The 16,886-nt window shown below is 37.9% G+C and overlaps 1 protein-coding gene across 14 annotated transcripts in view; it reads left to right on the top strand.

The window, feature by feature from the left end:
- The window catches only part of KMT2C (lysine methyltransferase 2C), a 198,718-nt gene that overhangs the window by 126,413 nt on the left and 55,419 nt on the right, over positions 1–16,886 (top strand). For 12 of the 14 annotated variants that reach the window (XM_037386995.1, XM_037386999.1, XM_037386989.1 and 9 more), the window contains 8 exons: positions 478–594; positions 4,488–4,589; positions 4,770–4,874; positions 6,038–6,219; positions 7,001–7,165; positions 7,757–7,866; positions 13,264–13,329; positions 14,707–14,919. In XM_037386995.1, the coding sequence (XP_037242892.1) occupies positions 478–594; positions 4,488–4,589; positions 4,770–4,874; positions 6,038–6,219; positions 7,001–7,165; positions 7,757–7,866; positions 13,264–13,329; positions 14,707–14,919 (1,060 nt within the window). The remainder of the gene's footprint in view (positions 1–477; positions 595–4,487; positions 4,590–4,769; positions 4,875–6,037; positions 6,220–7,000; positions 7,166–7,756; positions 7,867–13,263; positions 13,330–14,706; positions 14,920–16,886) is intronic. The other 2 variants (XM_037386993.1, XM_037386997.1) reach the window with 2 other exon arrangements.

Below are 16,886 nucleotides of genomic sequence, written 5' to 3'. Positions count from 1 at the left end.
GAGTCCTAATAAATTCCACTTTTTCCGTGATCATTCATAGCATAAGAAAAAAGCATATATGATTACAAGTAATCAGGTGTCTAGAATTCAGAAGTCCCATGAGTGCTGAGCTGACTAAAAAGAAAAGAAGAAGGATCATAGAATAGAGGATACTTATTTTGGGTACTTTACAACTGTGGAAAAAAAGAAAGACGTTTCTGTATTTCCAGTTACTCCTGAGCAGAAAATTAATGTTTCTGGGTTTGGCTGCTTTCTCACTGGTGATAAAGGTGATCATATTATGTCATGTAAGTAGTTAAAGGTATTTCATGATTTATGTGGTGACTTAATGACTGTGGTCTAGTGTGCTCATACTTGCTGGAAGTCATAGGGTGGTTTTTTTGCTTATGTTTTTCCCTAGATGCATTGAACAAGTTTGAACCCCATATAACAAAAGAACTCCAGGTTGCATTTAAATTGTTATCTTACATTGAATAGGGCCGTGGATCAGGATTCCCAGGGAAGCGGAGGCCACGTGGTGCAGGTCTTTCAGGAAGAGGTGGCAGAGGTAGATCAAAACTGAAGAATGGAGTTGGAACTGTAGTCATTCCAGGGGTAAGAACATTTATTTTTAAGTCATATTACAGTCTGTTAATATAACATAATTTTTATTGACGTACAATTCTTGTGTTAGAATACTATATAAAACCGAAGAGCACTAAAAAGCAGAGGTATTTGTTAAAGCCTGGCTGTTACTAAGTGTTTGTGTTGAAGAGCTAGAGCACTGCAGCTTAATGGACCTGAAGCAATTTTATGCTGCTCTTTGCCACTTAAAGGGACAACTGTTGGGAGTCTTAAGAGTACTCCTTCCATTTCCTTAGGTGGAAAACACGCTGGATAAAAGCAGCACTCAGGGGAACAACACAGAAGGGGAGAGCAAGGTTTGTACATAAGAATGTAGCAGCAGCCATAGCAGATCAGACTAGAGGTTCTTCCACTTGGGGGACCAAAATAGAGTGCTGGGGGAAGAGTGCAGAAACACAAGAGGCTTAGAGAATGAGGCACTTCAACCGTTTGTGGTTGGGGACTTGCTGAACAGGAGGTAGCATCTTTGTCGTGGGCAGCCTGTGTTGGAGCTTTCTTTCATGAATTTGCCTATTCACTTAAAAAAAATTTTGAAAACCATGTTAATCTTTTTTAGTTCTACAGCTCATCAGCCCGTTGTTTTAAATTGCTGCCTGCTGGTTTCATTGCCTGCCCCTAAGTACTCTTACAGAAGAGGCAGTGGAGACTCGTTTTCCATGCACCTTCTTCATCCATGCCACCCAGTTTCTATAGATCTCCATCATTTCTCCTCCTTTCCCTTCCCTTCTTTCCTAGCTAGTCTGGAGAATTCTAGTATTTTGAGTTGCTCCTTGTGTGGAAGCTATTCCATGTTTTTGATCATCCTTGTCAGTCTTTTTGTCAGGTTCATGTTTTTACTTTGTGGACTTTCATCTGCACTTCATAAAGCACTCAGCTTTTTGAGTTCTTGTGCAGTTCTTTACAGTTGCCTTCTGGTTTTTATTGCTCTGAGTATCTTAATATTGTTGGCAAGCTTGGTCACTTTGGTTCTCACTTGATTTTTCACTTGATTTTTCAGATCACCATGTGCACCATGGCCTGTTAGCAGACATCGCCTATCAGATTTGTACTAGCACTCTTTTTCCCATGCAGAAAACTGATTATTTATTCTACTTTTTATTTTGTGTCTTGTGTCAATATAGGGAGTGTAATTCTATGTCAGTTTACCTTTTTTTAAGTAACATTGATGAAGCACTTTTCCAAAATAATTTAGTAAGGTAGTTACGTCACATCAATCAGACTTACTTATCCCCAGGCTTGCTGGCTCGTTCAGAGAGCCCTGATGGATCATGATCTACCATAATTAAAGCTTCCTTGACGGTAACAAAATGGTATATCAAGACGGCTGCAAGTTCTCTGTTGTGATCAGATATCACATGTTCTGTGGGACGGTACACAGCTTCCCTTTAGAAACTTTTGAGAAAATGGTAGTTGCATTAGCCATCTCCCATAAAGCATGGAAGTGATTCTAAGCAAGTCATTGCTCGCTGCAGTTGATAGTTAAGCTGTTTCGCACTTGAAGTCCTTTTAAAACTCTTAAATCTTAGACAGTCCTGGTCCCCATATCATAAGAAGAGGGATCTTGATATGAAAAACTGTTGGAAATCTGGACTGCAAAAAATTAATAGTTTTTTGTTGTCTTTGAACATTTCTTTTAAAGTCTGATGATCAGTCAGCCCTGCAGATTTTGAGAGGCATCCTCTTCCTTATGTTCAGAGCAGGACTTACTCATTTTTATGTCTTTGTGAAGTAATTCCTCAGACTGTCTTTAGAACTTTGTGTTCTTACATACAGTCTATTTGAGTTCGTATGCATTGTGCCACTTTTTGCTGCCTGTATAATAATTTCTGGGAATACTCTGGTATTTGTGATCTGCAAAAGGAACAAAGGTCTCGGTCATTGTTCCCTTTTAAGGCTTTGGATGGTCAAGATTCATAAGAAAATATGTAATTTTAAACATATAGCATGAATTCCACTCAGGCTAGTCGTAGGTACCTTAATGAATTAGAGGCATTCACAGAATTATTTTGATGTTACAAATCACAAATTTGTACTTCAAGAGAATCTGGGTTTTATAGAACAAAGTCTTAAAATTTTTTGTATATGAACAGAGGAAATTGAGTTAGGTAAGTTGCTATAAATACAAAATGGACATTGCTCTCAACAATTTCCTATAGGAATTTCATCCTTTGGCTTGACAACTAAATGGCAGCTTCAGAGTTCTAGAGCAGAGGTGTGGTTGTCTGGTGACAGAGTAAATAGATGAAGGTAGCAATACCAGGAGACCAACCTTTTCCAGGTAAATGTTTGTATTAGGAGTATTTTCAGTCCCTTTGCACAAACCGATTGTTTCTCAGCATGACAGCTTGTTGTTGGACATGTAGCTGGACAGCTACACAGATGTGGAAATATCTTGGGAATGGGGAAGAAGGTAGCTACAGGTTAACCCAAGCTAGGTCACAGCTGGCATTAAGCAAGCAGCAAGGTTGCAGTGGTTTTGATCCTTCAAATTCTGCTCTTCTGTACATGCAAGCAATTCCAAGAACTTTGTGGAACCTGTGGAAATATGTGAGAGGGAAAAGCTCTCCCTGAACATATCAAGAGGTGTTTCAGGTGGTTTCTTTGTTAATTAGTTAGTTACAGCTGCAGTGCTTTCAAACATACAATAATTAGAACACATGAACAATATATTCCCTTTTTAGCTGTTTCTTAGTAAATGCTGATTTTCAGCAACAGCGTCTCAGGACTCCTTTAGCTGCTGTGACAATACTTGCATTTGTCTCTAGATTGATGTTTGGGTTGGTAAATTATTTACATTATTACTGAAGCAAAACTACCTGTGTAAGACTTAAATTGTATTTAAAATAATCCACATTTATAAAATTAGAACAGCTGTTAAAACAAAGTTACATTTCTCTGTCACATATTTGTTCTTTTATATAGAACTCTGTGCTGTTATCTTCCAAACTTCCATGGCTGCTACTGGTTCAGAGAGTGAATAGTTAGCCTGTTAATTTAAATCCATGGATAGCAAATTCTGCATGGCAAGATTTGCATGAAAGTCAAGACACCATTGAAGTCTTTTTTTTTTTTTTTTTTTTTCTGTTCTTTCTTGTGTTTTTTTTTTCCTGAGAAGCTATATGTACATGTATATGCTGAATTAATGAGGTGCAGGTCAGAGTAACAATCTCTTGATCAAAAGGAGAATAACTGTAGACATTAAAGACATTAAGTGCTTATAGATTGAGATTGAAACAGCTGTTTCAAGTTCAGTGCAGGTTTTTATGGTCAAGATGGATAAGCCTCATAAAGAATCTGCTTATGAAGAGTATCTAAACTCTTGTAACTTTAGAACTCTTGCTTATTCTTCTGACATACTTGGAACATTAGCTAAGCCACATTTTAGGCAATATGGGACAAATTACATTTCTGCAATTGCTCTTTGAATTAATACTCAAAAGTATGTCACTGCAGTTAACTTTTCAATGAGAATAACATCAGTGTTTATGTGTAGGGGACAGAGCAGACTGGTCACAGTATGAAATTCCTGCTTAGTGATTATTTTTTTCTTAGACTACCTCTTTCCTTCCATTTCCATTTTGAAGTGCAGTGGGGTAATGTGAAAAGGTGAACAAAGGAGAGAAAGAGAATGTGTATGTAAGACTCAAATAGTGATGATGCTTGTACTGATGTGAAAATGTGAATTAATTTAATTTCTGATGAAGGGAGCTTTTATGAAGTTTGTACTATATGAATAAATATTTGCAAAGCTTGTGTCTCTGGTAGTATTAAAAAATTAATATATTTAGAGATTGTTTCATCTTGTCTCATGTCTTAGAAAATGTGGTGTGCTTGCTATTTCTGTTTTGTGTTCTTTTTAATAGGTCACAGCTATGGATATTTCATCTAACAAAGATGAGGAAGAAAACTCAATGCATAATACGGTTGTCCTCTTCTCTAACAGTGACAAGTTCACTCTCCATCAGGTTAGGTTAATAGTTACTCTATTTTCATTTATTTTTCTGTGCTTTTAATTAGAAAAAAGTAAATCAGTGTCCTTGTTAGGAATTAAATCATACAGCCAGCTAGTGGGATTTTACAGTTATATGTTTTCAGGATTTAGTGGATGGCATGTGTTGAAAACCTGCTCTTCTCTCTCATTTCAGGATATGTGCGTAGTTTGTGGGAGTTTTGGCCAAGGTGCTGAGGGCAGGTTGCTTGCCTGTTCTCAATGTGGTCAGTGTTACCATCCATACTGTGTCAGTATTAAGGTGAGTGTTTTTGTTACATAAAAAAATTACTTGATTACACTGTTTTCGTATTGTACTTTAATAGCACTACTCTGTCTTAGGTTTTGTGTTAATTGGAGGAGTCATTAACTTGTTAGATATTCATCAGCTAATGTGACCATTATTTGTATGCAACTTGTGAAAGACTTTAATTAAATGTCATTTTATAGTATGCATTTCCTCAAGAGAAATTAACCTTTTTGTAATTTCACAACCATAAATAGCACTGATTATCCAGCAGTTGGTTAAAATAACAGTTTGAGATACAAGCTTAAGACCTAAATACAAGCAGAATTAAAAACAAAGAAAAAAAATGTACTGCATCTTCATTTGCTAGGGGCGTAAGGTGTAGTTGATTCAATTTATCTGTTGGCTGTCAGAATTGACAGCAGTTGAAGTGGTTAATTAATACATTTTACATTCATTAGTCTAGGAGAGAATGTGTAAAAATTAAATTTGAATGGTATCAGATAACTTAGCAAGCACATGATAAGCTATTTACTGTAATATATATGCTATACGCTCTTTATTGTGTATTATATAAGTACATCGACATAGAAGTGGGGTGCTTTTTTTAAACATCACAGAAGTATTTGAAATGTACTTTACAAAATGTCATATGCATATTTCATACAACTGTAATTTGGCTTTGTGTTTATGTACTACTCTTACATTATATATTAATTACAATAAATCAGTTGTTTGCTTCAGATAACTAAAACCCCAACACTGGTTATCACAGGTAATTTAGGAAAGGTACAGGATCTGTAGTGAACTGAATCTTTAGCTTTACTACATAACTGAAAAAAAGCAGCTGTGTGTTCTTCATCCCTACAGGACCAGCTACTCCTATAAAGAGTAAACTGTCCTACATGTAGATCCAGTGCAGTATGTGTTCTCTGGTATGCTAGTTTATCTGAAGAAATTATATTCTGGAACAGTATCAGATGTCAGTAATTACAGTTTCTGTTTAATCCATTGCCATTTATTGAAGCTTCAGAAAGTCTTAATTGATAAACAGCCACTTGTGATGTGCGTGGTGTGCACAGAAGAGCATCCTGTGCTCCACTAGCCAGACCTTAATTTATACAACGATCACACTTCATAGAGCAGTTTTCAAATAATTTTCACCTTGCCATTTGCAGATTACTAAAGTGGTGCTTAGCAAAGGTTGGAGGTGCCTGGAGTGCACAGTGTGCGAAGCCTGTGGGAAAGCGACAGATCCCGGAAGACTGCTACTCTGTGATGACTGCGACATTAGCTACCACACATACTGCTTAGATCCGCCTCTGCAGACGGTTCCGAAGGGAGGCTGGAAGTGCAAATGGTGTGTTTGATCCTGGGGTCAGAAATACTGACAGCTGGCCTCTCTTGTTTCTTTTTGTCACTTTGTATTTGCAGTGTCAATTGAACCGTAACAAAGTTTTAATTGTATTTGTCAGGTGTATTAAACAAAGAAAACAAAATACTTTTGAATTGTTTCATGCAATTGGCAATTTAACAGGGAAATTATCTCCTCTTAATGCAGTTTCTTCATGCCAAAAAACATGTAGGTAGAGGTGGATAAAATTTTTCTTTTGAAACTTTTCACTGGAGAAAATCCAATTTATGTCATTAGAACGTTCATTCCAGCATTCAGTTCGAAAAATGAATGTGTGCTTCACCAAATCGTTCTCAAAATAAAGCCCTCTGAAAACCGTTTGTTTTACTTGGGTGAAACACAAACAAGCTAGACCTCTCACATGGTTAATTAAGTCTCAATATCTCAAAGTGAATGGCAACTGGAAGCCAGAACTCCTTTGACCCGTTGAGCTGTTACAAGTACCGGTCTGCCTCTTTTTGCAGATTGAAGGGAATTCTTACTCTAGGAACTTCCCTTAAAAAGTATAAAAAATGTTGGTAGTATTCAAAATCTAAATATTACCGTTTTCATTCCATTAAAATATTGTTTGACTTGAAAAAATTTCCCACGCACACACAGACACCCCCCCAAGTGGTTAGTGATCTAGAACTTAATTACTCACCCAGTTCTGAGTAGGAGGGTTTTAAAGCCACAAAACAATCTTCCTGTGACCCGAAAGTAATAGATCATTTTGTCTGTTCTGCAGGTGTGTTTGGTGCAGACACTGTGGAGCAACTTCTCCAGGTTTAAGATGTGAATGGCAAAATAATTACACACAGTGTGCTCCCTGCGCAAGTTTGTCTACCTGCCCAATCTGCTGTCGCACTTACAGGGATGAAGAGCTTATAATTCAGTGTAGACAATGTGATCGGTAAGGATTTCTAATACTTTACAGGTTTAAGGCTTATTTTAATTTTTTCCCCCTAATGTAAAATCATAAAGATGAAGGGAATGGTCTTGTGGTAAAGAGCACTGGACTGACTCTCAGAAGTCTCTTACTAGTTCATACCTAGTTGTACCACAGACTTAACTATACAGCTCTGGGCAAATTAGTTAATCACTCTGTGCCTCATTTTTCCCCTCCGTAAAAATAAAATTTATTTTACTTGGCAAGAATATTGCTGTGAGGCTAAATCCAGATTACATTGTATCAAGTAAGTAGTTAAAATGATTGCAATATAGGAAGAAAATTATAATACTAAGACATAATTGCTTCCGGGACATTGTTTTATAGAGAGTTCCTTCCTGTGAAGGGAAATAGGTAATCTGATACCGTATATACATTGTTTAACACACACCACCATAGGGGAATGCTGTATATGGAGAACCTGATCCATCATTTCTCCCTAAAAGAATTTAAGCAAGTATTTCACATTTACTTGGACCATATACTGATATTCGGGTCTCCTAAAACACCACATATTTCCTTTAAATTGTATTTTTTCCCCCACTTAATTTCTAGATGGATGCATGCAATCTGTCAGAACTTAAACACAGAGGAGGAAGTGGAAAACATAGCTGATATGGGTTTTGACTGTACCATTTGTAGGCCATACATACCACCAACAAACGGTAAGAAGACAATTGAAACCAATGGCAGGATTGCACACTGCAATAAATAGGTTTTGGAATGTGTTATGGGTTTTTTTCTCTGGTGGAGATTTGGCTTATGGTAGAAGCAAGTTTTTTCATGTGTGTTTTTAAAGGCCCTTCTGGAAGTGTCCTCAGCTCTTTTGCGCTCTCTAGGGATCAGCTGCAAGGCCAAAGAAAATCTAGCGGGGGAGTTCTGGGTAGATTTATTGAAGATAATTTGGGTAAACAACCAAAAGCATTTGGTATTGAAAGGGTAAAAGGCATCTCACTTGGTTAAGTGAAAGGAAGCAAGCTCAGTTCTCTAAAGTTTAACTGCAGAAGAATCTGAAAATTAGTTCTAAGCAGAAAAACTTTCTATATCTCAGTACTTTCAGGCTGTCCAATGCAGCAGTAGCTGTAACAACGGTCCCTATAAGCATTTTTCCCCTCCCCTATCATGTTTTATTAATGCCACTCCCTCGGCTCTCCCAGTATTTAAGACCGGTGTTTCCTTCTGTAGCTGCAGCCTTTAAAAGAAGTTGCCATACTTTCCTCCTTGGGAGTCGCCACTTTCTTGTTAGTTAAAATGTGTAGCTCTTTCTGACGAACTTTACTCTCCTCTATACATGTTATTGGTGAATATGTGTATCAGGCTCCTCGTCAGTCCGTATTACGGTTCTGTAGCAGTGGTACTTCAGGAGCTGAGGTTACTGCGGTTTTTAAGCACAGCTGCAGCATCTTGTTCTGTGGGGTGGTACTGGTTCATGTTCCTGTGAGTGGCTTGTCAGCAATTAGATTGGCCTGTTACATGATTTACGGTCTTGCTGTAAGGGTGGTATCACAGGTCTGTTTTCACTGCATGTCAGCTCGTGGGAGTTTTTGCTTCAGTCTGCTACTTTAACAGAGCATTGACACCTATACCCATTTTTAACAAATGGCATGTTAAAGTGTTCACATGAGCCCTTTACTGAGATGTCATGAGAGTACGGTAGGAGGAAGGTACAAGAACTAAGCAGATGTTTCAAGAAATACTTGTGTCCCCCAAGAAGATGCCAGTAAGGATGGCTTACCTGATCCAGACTGAAGATGCCATGAGACATGTTCAAGAGGTCTACCAAGAAAAGTTCAATAGAGCATCTAAAGTCCCTTTACACTGCCATGTCCTCATAGCAGTGTGGCAGTAATTGTAACTTACTTGATGTGACCTTGGAGGTTTATATACTCCCTTGTCAATGACACATGGGTGTGGAACACTTCCAAGTATCCCACTTTTATCACTGTTAGAAGAATGACTTACGATTATGTGTTTCTACAAGTCACTTCACTTTTGAGACCTGTTTTCACAAATTCCAAAAAGAAAGAGGTTTTATAACTGGGAAAAACAAGAAACTTTCAGATACGACAGAGATTTTTGTTTATTTTATTAATAAGCTGTGGGCACTTAAAACAAAAAGGTCCAATGCTCCTTCCTTTCTTTTTCAAGCTGGCAGAGGTACCTTTTAGCGATAATTAAAGCCCATAATATGTGAGATGGAAAAAATTCACAAGATGGTATTGGAGATGTTTCACTTACAGGCATAAGCTGTAGTTAGTCCTTCCCGCACACCTTCATGAAGCTGTGTTGCTTAGATTTGTCTTCCAGGAGTAGGAGCCAGTCCCACAAGACCTGTTAGGGAGTTCCCAAGCTTTCTTTTTGCAGTTTTTTTTCACCTTTTTTTATAAGACAAGTTTCTTTGTTTATTCTTTCATGTTTTGACTCAGTATATATAGTACGTCTTTAACACGTGTGCGTTTGCACAGTTGCATGTCTGAGTATGTCATTTGATGCATGTTCATAGAAATACTTGCATGTACCTTTATATGAAATATTTCAGTCTTTCATTAATTCTACAACTCCTTTGAAAGTTTTCTGTAATTTTTTGTTTCAAAGTGAGTTGATAAACTTAGAGAAACAAGTTTGCAGTAGAATGCTTCTTAAAATGTACCATATTGTGGGATTCTTATTGGGATGGTTCTTGCTCTTTCCATTTGATGTATCACAGATGTGTTGCAAGTACTATTACAAGCTTTAAACTACTTTTCTTTCTAGAAGAAGCAGGAGCCCCTCAGCTTAGTAAATTACCAATACATGGTGGGTTTACTGTTCATAAAGAGTAAATGCTTCTAGCATGTAGGTGATGAGAAAGATAATTGTACAGTCATCTTCAGGAAACAGAAATAAAAAATATTTTTTTTTCTTCTTGAACGTATATGAATACCAGAATGTGGTAAGATTTTCTCCAAAGCAGTATACCATAAACCTTCATTCCTAGATTCTTTTGAAATTACCATCTCATCAATTTCATCAGGTTCCCTGCAGTATGGTCTCAAGTTATAACTTACGTTCCCCAGCGTATTGCTGTGCCTTGTAGAAATTTTCTTCTAATTTAGATTGCTTGAATATTATCATGACTGGCTACTTGTAACTGCTCTAGGCAGCAGCCGCTTTTTCTCTGCGCTGTAATCCCAGCACATTCAGGAGTGGGGGCTGTACCCCTCATCTAGATTGACTCCTAGACAAGCAAATCTTGGCCATTTACCCATCACTTCTGCCTTTATGTCATTTACCTTTATATGTCTTATGCTCCATCTGCAAATTTCATCCCTTCCTCAATTACTCCCATCCTGTCTTCATCCATATACTCCAGCCTCCTCCTCCCTTGGTGCTGTTTTAATTTCTCTGCAGGAGGCAAAGGGACTGGTTTTCTTTAGCTGGTTAAAACTGATCTGGTCACAGTTTCTGATCACCTGTGTGCATGCATTCCTTCTGTGGCTTAAGCAAGCTGCTCACAGAGGCAGCGAGGAGTTCGTATTACTAATTCTGAGATGCTCGATACTGTCAGTGGTACGCATATTATACTGGGGAGCCTCTGTTGTACAACTTTCATGAAACTGAATTGAATTATAATTTTCCTGAAACTTAATTCAAATACTTTACAAATAAAGTATACAAAAGCAATACAATACTATCTGTTAAAAATTTAACTTTTTTTTTATTATTGTTATTATTTGGAATGTTTATTATGTCAGCTCTTATCATTCTTGTAAGTTACTGTATTTACAAAGAAATCCCAGCCTCATGCACACAGTTATGTAGGCATCTGGTAGCGTTCTGTTAGCATTGTGTTTCTACATCAACCATTTTGCTCTGTCCCTTTTGCTGATTTCATTTCTTCCTAGAATAGTTCCTTTCTATTACAGCCTTACAAATGGCAGCCTTCTTTCTTCTTGAAACTGTGATTCTTCTCATCATATTGTATTCTGTGCAATTATTTGTTTTCAGTTGAAGCTATTAAATGCTGTTTAAACTCTTTTGGAAATAAGTGTAATAATTTTCATTAAACTTTGGCTAAGTGCTTCAGAAAGCACTTTTTGTTCAATTTTTGATTTCTTTCCCATGAACAGTCTTTCTGTAACAGTACTGTGTTTCTCTGTTGTCCATTTTATTGATTTAATTCTTAAGCTGCGTTTTAATTAGCTCCTTTTCTGGGAGTCTGTTTGATAGCGTGTTCAAACACTGTTTTTGCAGCTTTTGTGAGTTGGTCTCTGAAGGCGTCATCTCTGTCGCTATCAGCTTGTTTATTTGAATATTTCAACTCTACTCGGTCTCCAAAGCTGAAATTGTTCCCAATCTGACCTGGACCAGAAGAATGCTCCCTGTTGTTTGACTTTTAAATAAGGATTTTGAATTCCCATTCACAGCTGTCTTTCTGATGTTTTCATTTACCTTAGATTCCAATTCAGTAATTGCTATCACTGTCTTAAAACATCTTGTAAATTATAACTAATTAAATGAACAGAATGATGTCTTATTCCACTTTGAGTATTTTTAACAACCTTTTTTTTTGTTTTTTTCAATTCAGTGCTTTTAAATAACTTCCATCCTGTTGCTTGTCCTTTATTTGTTTCCCTCCAGCTCAGTGTCTCTTTTAAAATCTCATTTTCAATTCATTTTCTTCCTTGTCTTTTCCTTCCACTCTTATTTATCGGTTTTTCATAGGCTGCTTTCATTTGCTAATTGCATGGAATACTTGTTTTCTGTAGGTTATGTCATGTACTTGAGTTACACCTTCCGTAAAACCCTTAAAGGACTATAGTTTTTGAAGACAGGCTTTCATTTTTGTTCATTTTTTGAGATGCTTAAAAAGCATCCTCTAGGTTACATACTCGTTATTTTACATAGAAAAAAAATGAAGTGTTACTTGGAAGCTTTTGGGCTTTTTCTGCTCTTGCCCCTGACTCCATATTGTGTGTGGTCAGCAGCAGCACAGGTGCAGTGGTCTGACTTGTCTGAGAAACACTGAACCTCCCACAGGTGCTTTGTCTCAGTGGTCACATCTTGTGTGGCAGATGCAAAGTAAATACTCCAGATGTTTGTCTGAGTCTTAAATTCAGCATGGATAAGATTTCTAGGCAAGAAAATGAAAGAAGAAAAAAGCGTGGATATACTTGCCTATATGATAATGCTAACTGTGCCAAACTAACAGGTTTTCTGATTCTAGTTCTGTGTTTGCAAGATAAAAGCTTCTAATTTTCACTTTACTTACTCTGTCTACATAATCTCTGTAAAGTCACTACTAATATTGAAAGTGTAGTCTGCACATCATAGGTTAGTGAAGCATGATTGCGGTTATTGCAAGGCAGATGGGAAGAGCATTTCTGCCCACAACAGTAGCCTAGTTTTGATCATTATTTGTTCAATCACACTGTTCCAGTGCTGCCCTGAAGCACACAAGCTGTAGTTCTTAAATTGAGTTTCTGCTGTTCCATTTACCGATATTCTTATCTTGAATAAGAATTACCCTATCTAACTTCAACAAGTCACGTATCATCTGTTCTCAGATAGATCAGCCTTCTCGTATGCGTTGTGTAAGAGTCCTGACAGCCCGGGCACAGCTAGAAGCTTGTGTGTGAAGCTGCTGGAGCGTGCCTGCCCCTCCTTGGGGAAGTATGACAGCAGGTGGTACCCAGTTCACAAAGCCCTCCCATTTTTCATGCTTAGGTCAGCAAAACCTGGACATCATAACTAGTGTAGAGGTTACTTTCCAATCCAGTAGATCCAATGTATTAATTTGCCCTTCGTCCAGTAGGAGATCACTTACCACCAAGTTCAGTGCCGTTCCAATGCCATTCTTGGCTCTAGGAAATCGGAGAACTTCAGTTTCTATCAGGCTTGTTTTGTAGTCACATCTTCTGTGACTCTGAAAAGCACTTTATTTTAAAGGTGCTAGTGAATGTTGCCAACAGTATAAATTAGGGAGTTTAATGGAACTGATTGAAGGAAAATTAATTGATAGTTTCAGTTTAAATCAAGTCACCATTTTTAAAAGTTGAAATTATTTTCCTTATATTTTTCAGTGCCTTCTTTGGACTGTTGTGATTCATCAGTTGGAGCTCAGATTATTTCAAAATCAAAAGAACTAGGTAAAGAATGTAAATGCTTGATCTTTGGTCATTTAGCATATTTTAAGGGTATATTTTTACATGAGACAAAAACTCCTTTTTCTATGATTTTTATAACACACCGCATTAACTATCCTTCAGTTACCGCAGCATGCTTTTCATTTTTTTTCTCATTCTCTCTTGTTTCTTCTCTTTTGCCTGCCATACCTACACTATAATAATTACTTTAAGTTATGCTTTGATCCTGCAGACTTAGTTGCTTGCCTTAATATTAGCAGTGATAACAGTGATGCTGAGTCAAGCATGTACACAAATGTTTACAGGTTTGAGCTGTAGGAGGACACAACTTTTCTGCATTTGGTTTGTGCTAGGAATTTATAATGTTGACAAGCCTACCCACAAGTCACTTTTTATAAAGATAGTGCCTAACAGCTTCCATCATGTCAGAATTTTTTTTCTATTTGATACTGCACAAATGTAGTTCTGAGAAGGTTCTCCCCTCAAATCTTCAATCTGAAAAAGATACGTGATTTTTTTTGAAGTTTAGAACCAGGCGTGTTTTGAGGTGTGAGGTGTTACATAAAGTATTTTTGGTTAAAGGGAGGAAATGTTTGTATGTTTTCAAAAACTGTGTTATCAAATAATTATTTAATTGTCTCCAAAGAGCAAAAGCATCATTGTAGCCTCTTTATTATTTGGTAATTCCCGAAGAGTTCCCAAATCTCCACTGGCAGGGCGCCAGCACAGGTGACAGCACCTTTCTACACAGTGAATTAAGGAGTGTTAAGAGTTCATTGCTAGACTCAACAATTATCATGTAACAGCTTGAGGAGGAGGCAATCTTGCACATCTTGGGAGACTTGGGTTCTACCCACCATTTCCAATTTGATCTTGAACAGCTCACTTGATATAACTTGGATTTTGTCTGCCAATAAAATAGGGCTAATAACTTGCCTGAGTTACCAAGAGTTCTGGGAGGCTTGAGGTCATTAATAAAATGAAGTTTAAGTGCTGAGGGCTGAATGAGGACCTTGGCCAATAAGCAATAGGAACCCAAAGTACGACTGGCACATTTTCTGTGAGTGCCAGGAAATACCCTGCAAGGCACCAGTTTCCATAATCAAATTGTTCTTTCCAATGAGTCTTTGATGCAAGTTGTTTTGTAGCAATATAAAGGATTGTTGCTGGATTTGACATCAGGCTCTTAAATTACGAAGCTGTAACTGTAATGTGTAAGACAGTATCAGATATCTCTGTTTTATTTATACCAATTTCCTCACTCATGAATCAGCTCCATACATGTGGATTATTAACTCTTAAAAGTGCTATTCCTAAAAATCTAAGACTTGTAAATTAAGGAGTTTTATATTGCTGTTATGATTCATTTAACTTTTATAGACCCACCGAAGACATACACCCAGGATGGAGTCTGCTTGACAGAATCGGGCATGTCTCAGTTACAGAGCCTAACTGTTACAGTACCGAGAAGAAAACGGACGAAACCAAAGCTTAAACTGAAGATTATAAATCAGAACAGTGTGGCTGTGCTTCAGACACCCCCAGATGCCCAGTCAGAACATTCAAGAGATGGGGAGATGGATGACAGTAGAGGTAGCGGTCTACTTTTGGCGCATTTTGTATCTTGGAGCATTGCAGTACATGTGTGTATTGCAAATATCCCTGGGATTTTTTTGGTACTGATACTCATACCTTCTGTACAGAATGCTTTATGGAGATTACTTGAACAATTGTCGTGGCTCATTGTTGTCAGTTTCAGAGATTTTTCTTGTTGTTCTATTTATGGGTCATCCATCCTATAGGAAACTCACCTTTCTCAGGCTGGCAACACTGGAAACGTGAGTTGCCTTTTTATCTAATCATTGGGTTACCTGTGAGAAATACTGTGCACTCACTGAGTGCAAGTGTAGTCTGAGGATCTCAAATTCAGTGCAAATGCTGTTTGAAAGTGGTGACATTGGCTCAGCAAAGCAACATGTAGGTCACTGTAAAGCTGGTATTCAAAACAAAGTGGAAAGCAGAGTAAAAAGTTCTTTGCTGAGTATTTCTTCTTTCTGAAGGAAATAAGGCAGGGTGACCTGAGGGAAAAAAAATAATTTTCTTGAATTTCCCTAGACAATCCTATAGGGAATGTTTGTCCTCGTTCCAAAGTAGAATTCAAGACAGAATTTGAGTTTAGGAGCGATTTCGGATGTTGCTCTAGTTCAAGTAGATGATGCTGTACGTAGAGATCTACTGAAGGGTTTCAGGTTCCAGGATGGCGTATCTGTGTAGTATGGAGGGAGGAAAAGATTTAACAGTGTTTTTGTGGCTTCCAGTGCTGAGGAGAGATGAGGGCATCTGGCTAACGCTTGTCTTCTAAACACATCCTGTGCATGGGCATGACATTTCAGTCAATGGGAGAAGCCCCTGGGAGAGCTCCTTCCACTGCAAGTCTAGATGGAGCAAAGATCCACCTGTCCCAGGCCACCAGGGCTTGTCTCATCTGCTTCCCTCACAGCCGAGAAAGCACAGCAGCCCCAGCCAGAGGAGACTGAAGGTGGGAGATAAAGAGTGGGAAAGTGCGTAGGAGCAGCCAGCCCCATTTCAGATCCCTGCTTTTCAACACTAGAAACAGCAGCCAGCATGGTGCAGTAATGTTCTCCTGTCCTTTTTACTTGGTCTGGCTGTACATCCTGGTAAGCATGTTGGTAGAATAGGTGTTAATCCGAGGCCTGAGGAAAGGCTTACTTAAGGCAGGTGTGAAAATCATTACATTAGTCAGGCAGATGTCTGTTACCAGAGGAACAGAGGAAAAATAGGAACCCCACCTCACCACAATCTAATATGTTTCTGTTTGTGCAACACTGCCTCGTTGTTAATCAGATTAAATGTCATAAGAAGCTTTTTTTAGGTATGGAGAGTATACTTGAGGTAACTGGTTTGTTTAACCATCAGTGCAGCTTCACTGTTAACTTGTTAATATCAATATTGTTCCTGTTGTTTGATTAGCACATTCTTACTGTCTGCTGTTGACTAGAAGTGGTTTGGGTTTTTTTATAACAGCTTTCCTTTATTTGTTTATAACCTTTAAAACAGTTAACTACTTGTTTTTCTTTCATTTCCTTCAGTATTCACAGGGTTTGGTATATTGTCCTAGCATTATACTGACTCTCAAATTTCATCTCATACTTTCATGTATTCCGTCAGCTGGGTTGTTGAAAGCAAAAAAGCTTTTGATTTTGGTTTGAAGGCACAGGGTAGAGAATTAGCCATTTCACTTGGTCTTTTTCAGTGGTTTAATCATTACTTTTACAAACGTGTGCCTGTTTTCTGTATAACTTTGTCTAACTTCTTTATCTGCTTGTTGGCTTCTATATAGCCCTTTCCAACTAGATAACAAGATACGTAAATGTAGAGTATGAAAGGGAGAGCCAAAGCTTCCACAGAACTTAATTTCAGTTCTGATCACCTTTCATTGCCTTTTTGAGAGCTAGAGCATGTTCATAGATGTGACAGTAACAGCACAACATGTACCTGGTAGATTGGCTGGATTTCTTGGAATGTGCTCTGTAGAGCGG

Source organism: Falco rusticolus, chromosome 4, assembly GCF_015220075.1.
Source record: "Falco rusticolus isolate bFalRus1 chromosome 4, bFalRus1.pri, whole genome shotgun sequence".
In the NCBI taxonomy this organism is placed as follows: Eukaryota; Metazoa; Chordata; class Aves; order Falconiformes; family Falconidae; genus Falco; species Falco rusticolus.
The sequence above is the reverse complement of the archived record's forward strand: the minus strand, read 5'-3'. Positions and strand labels throughout refer to the sequence as shown.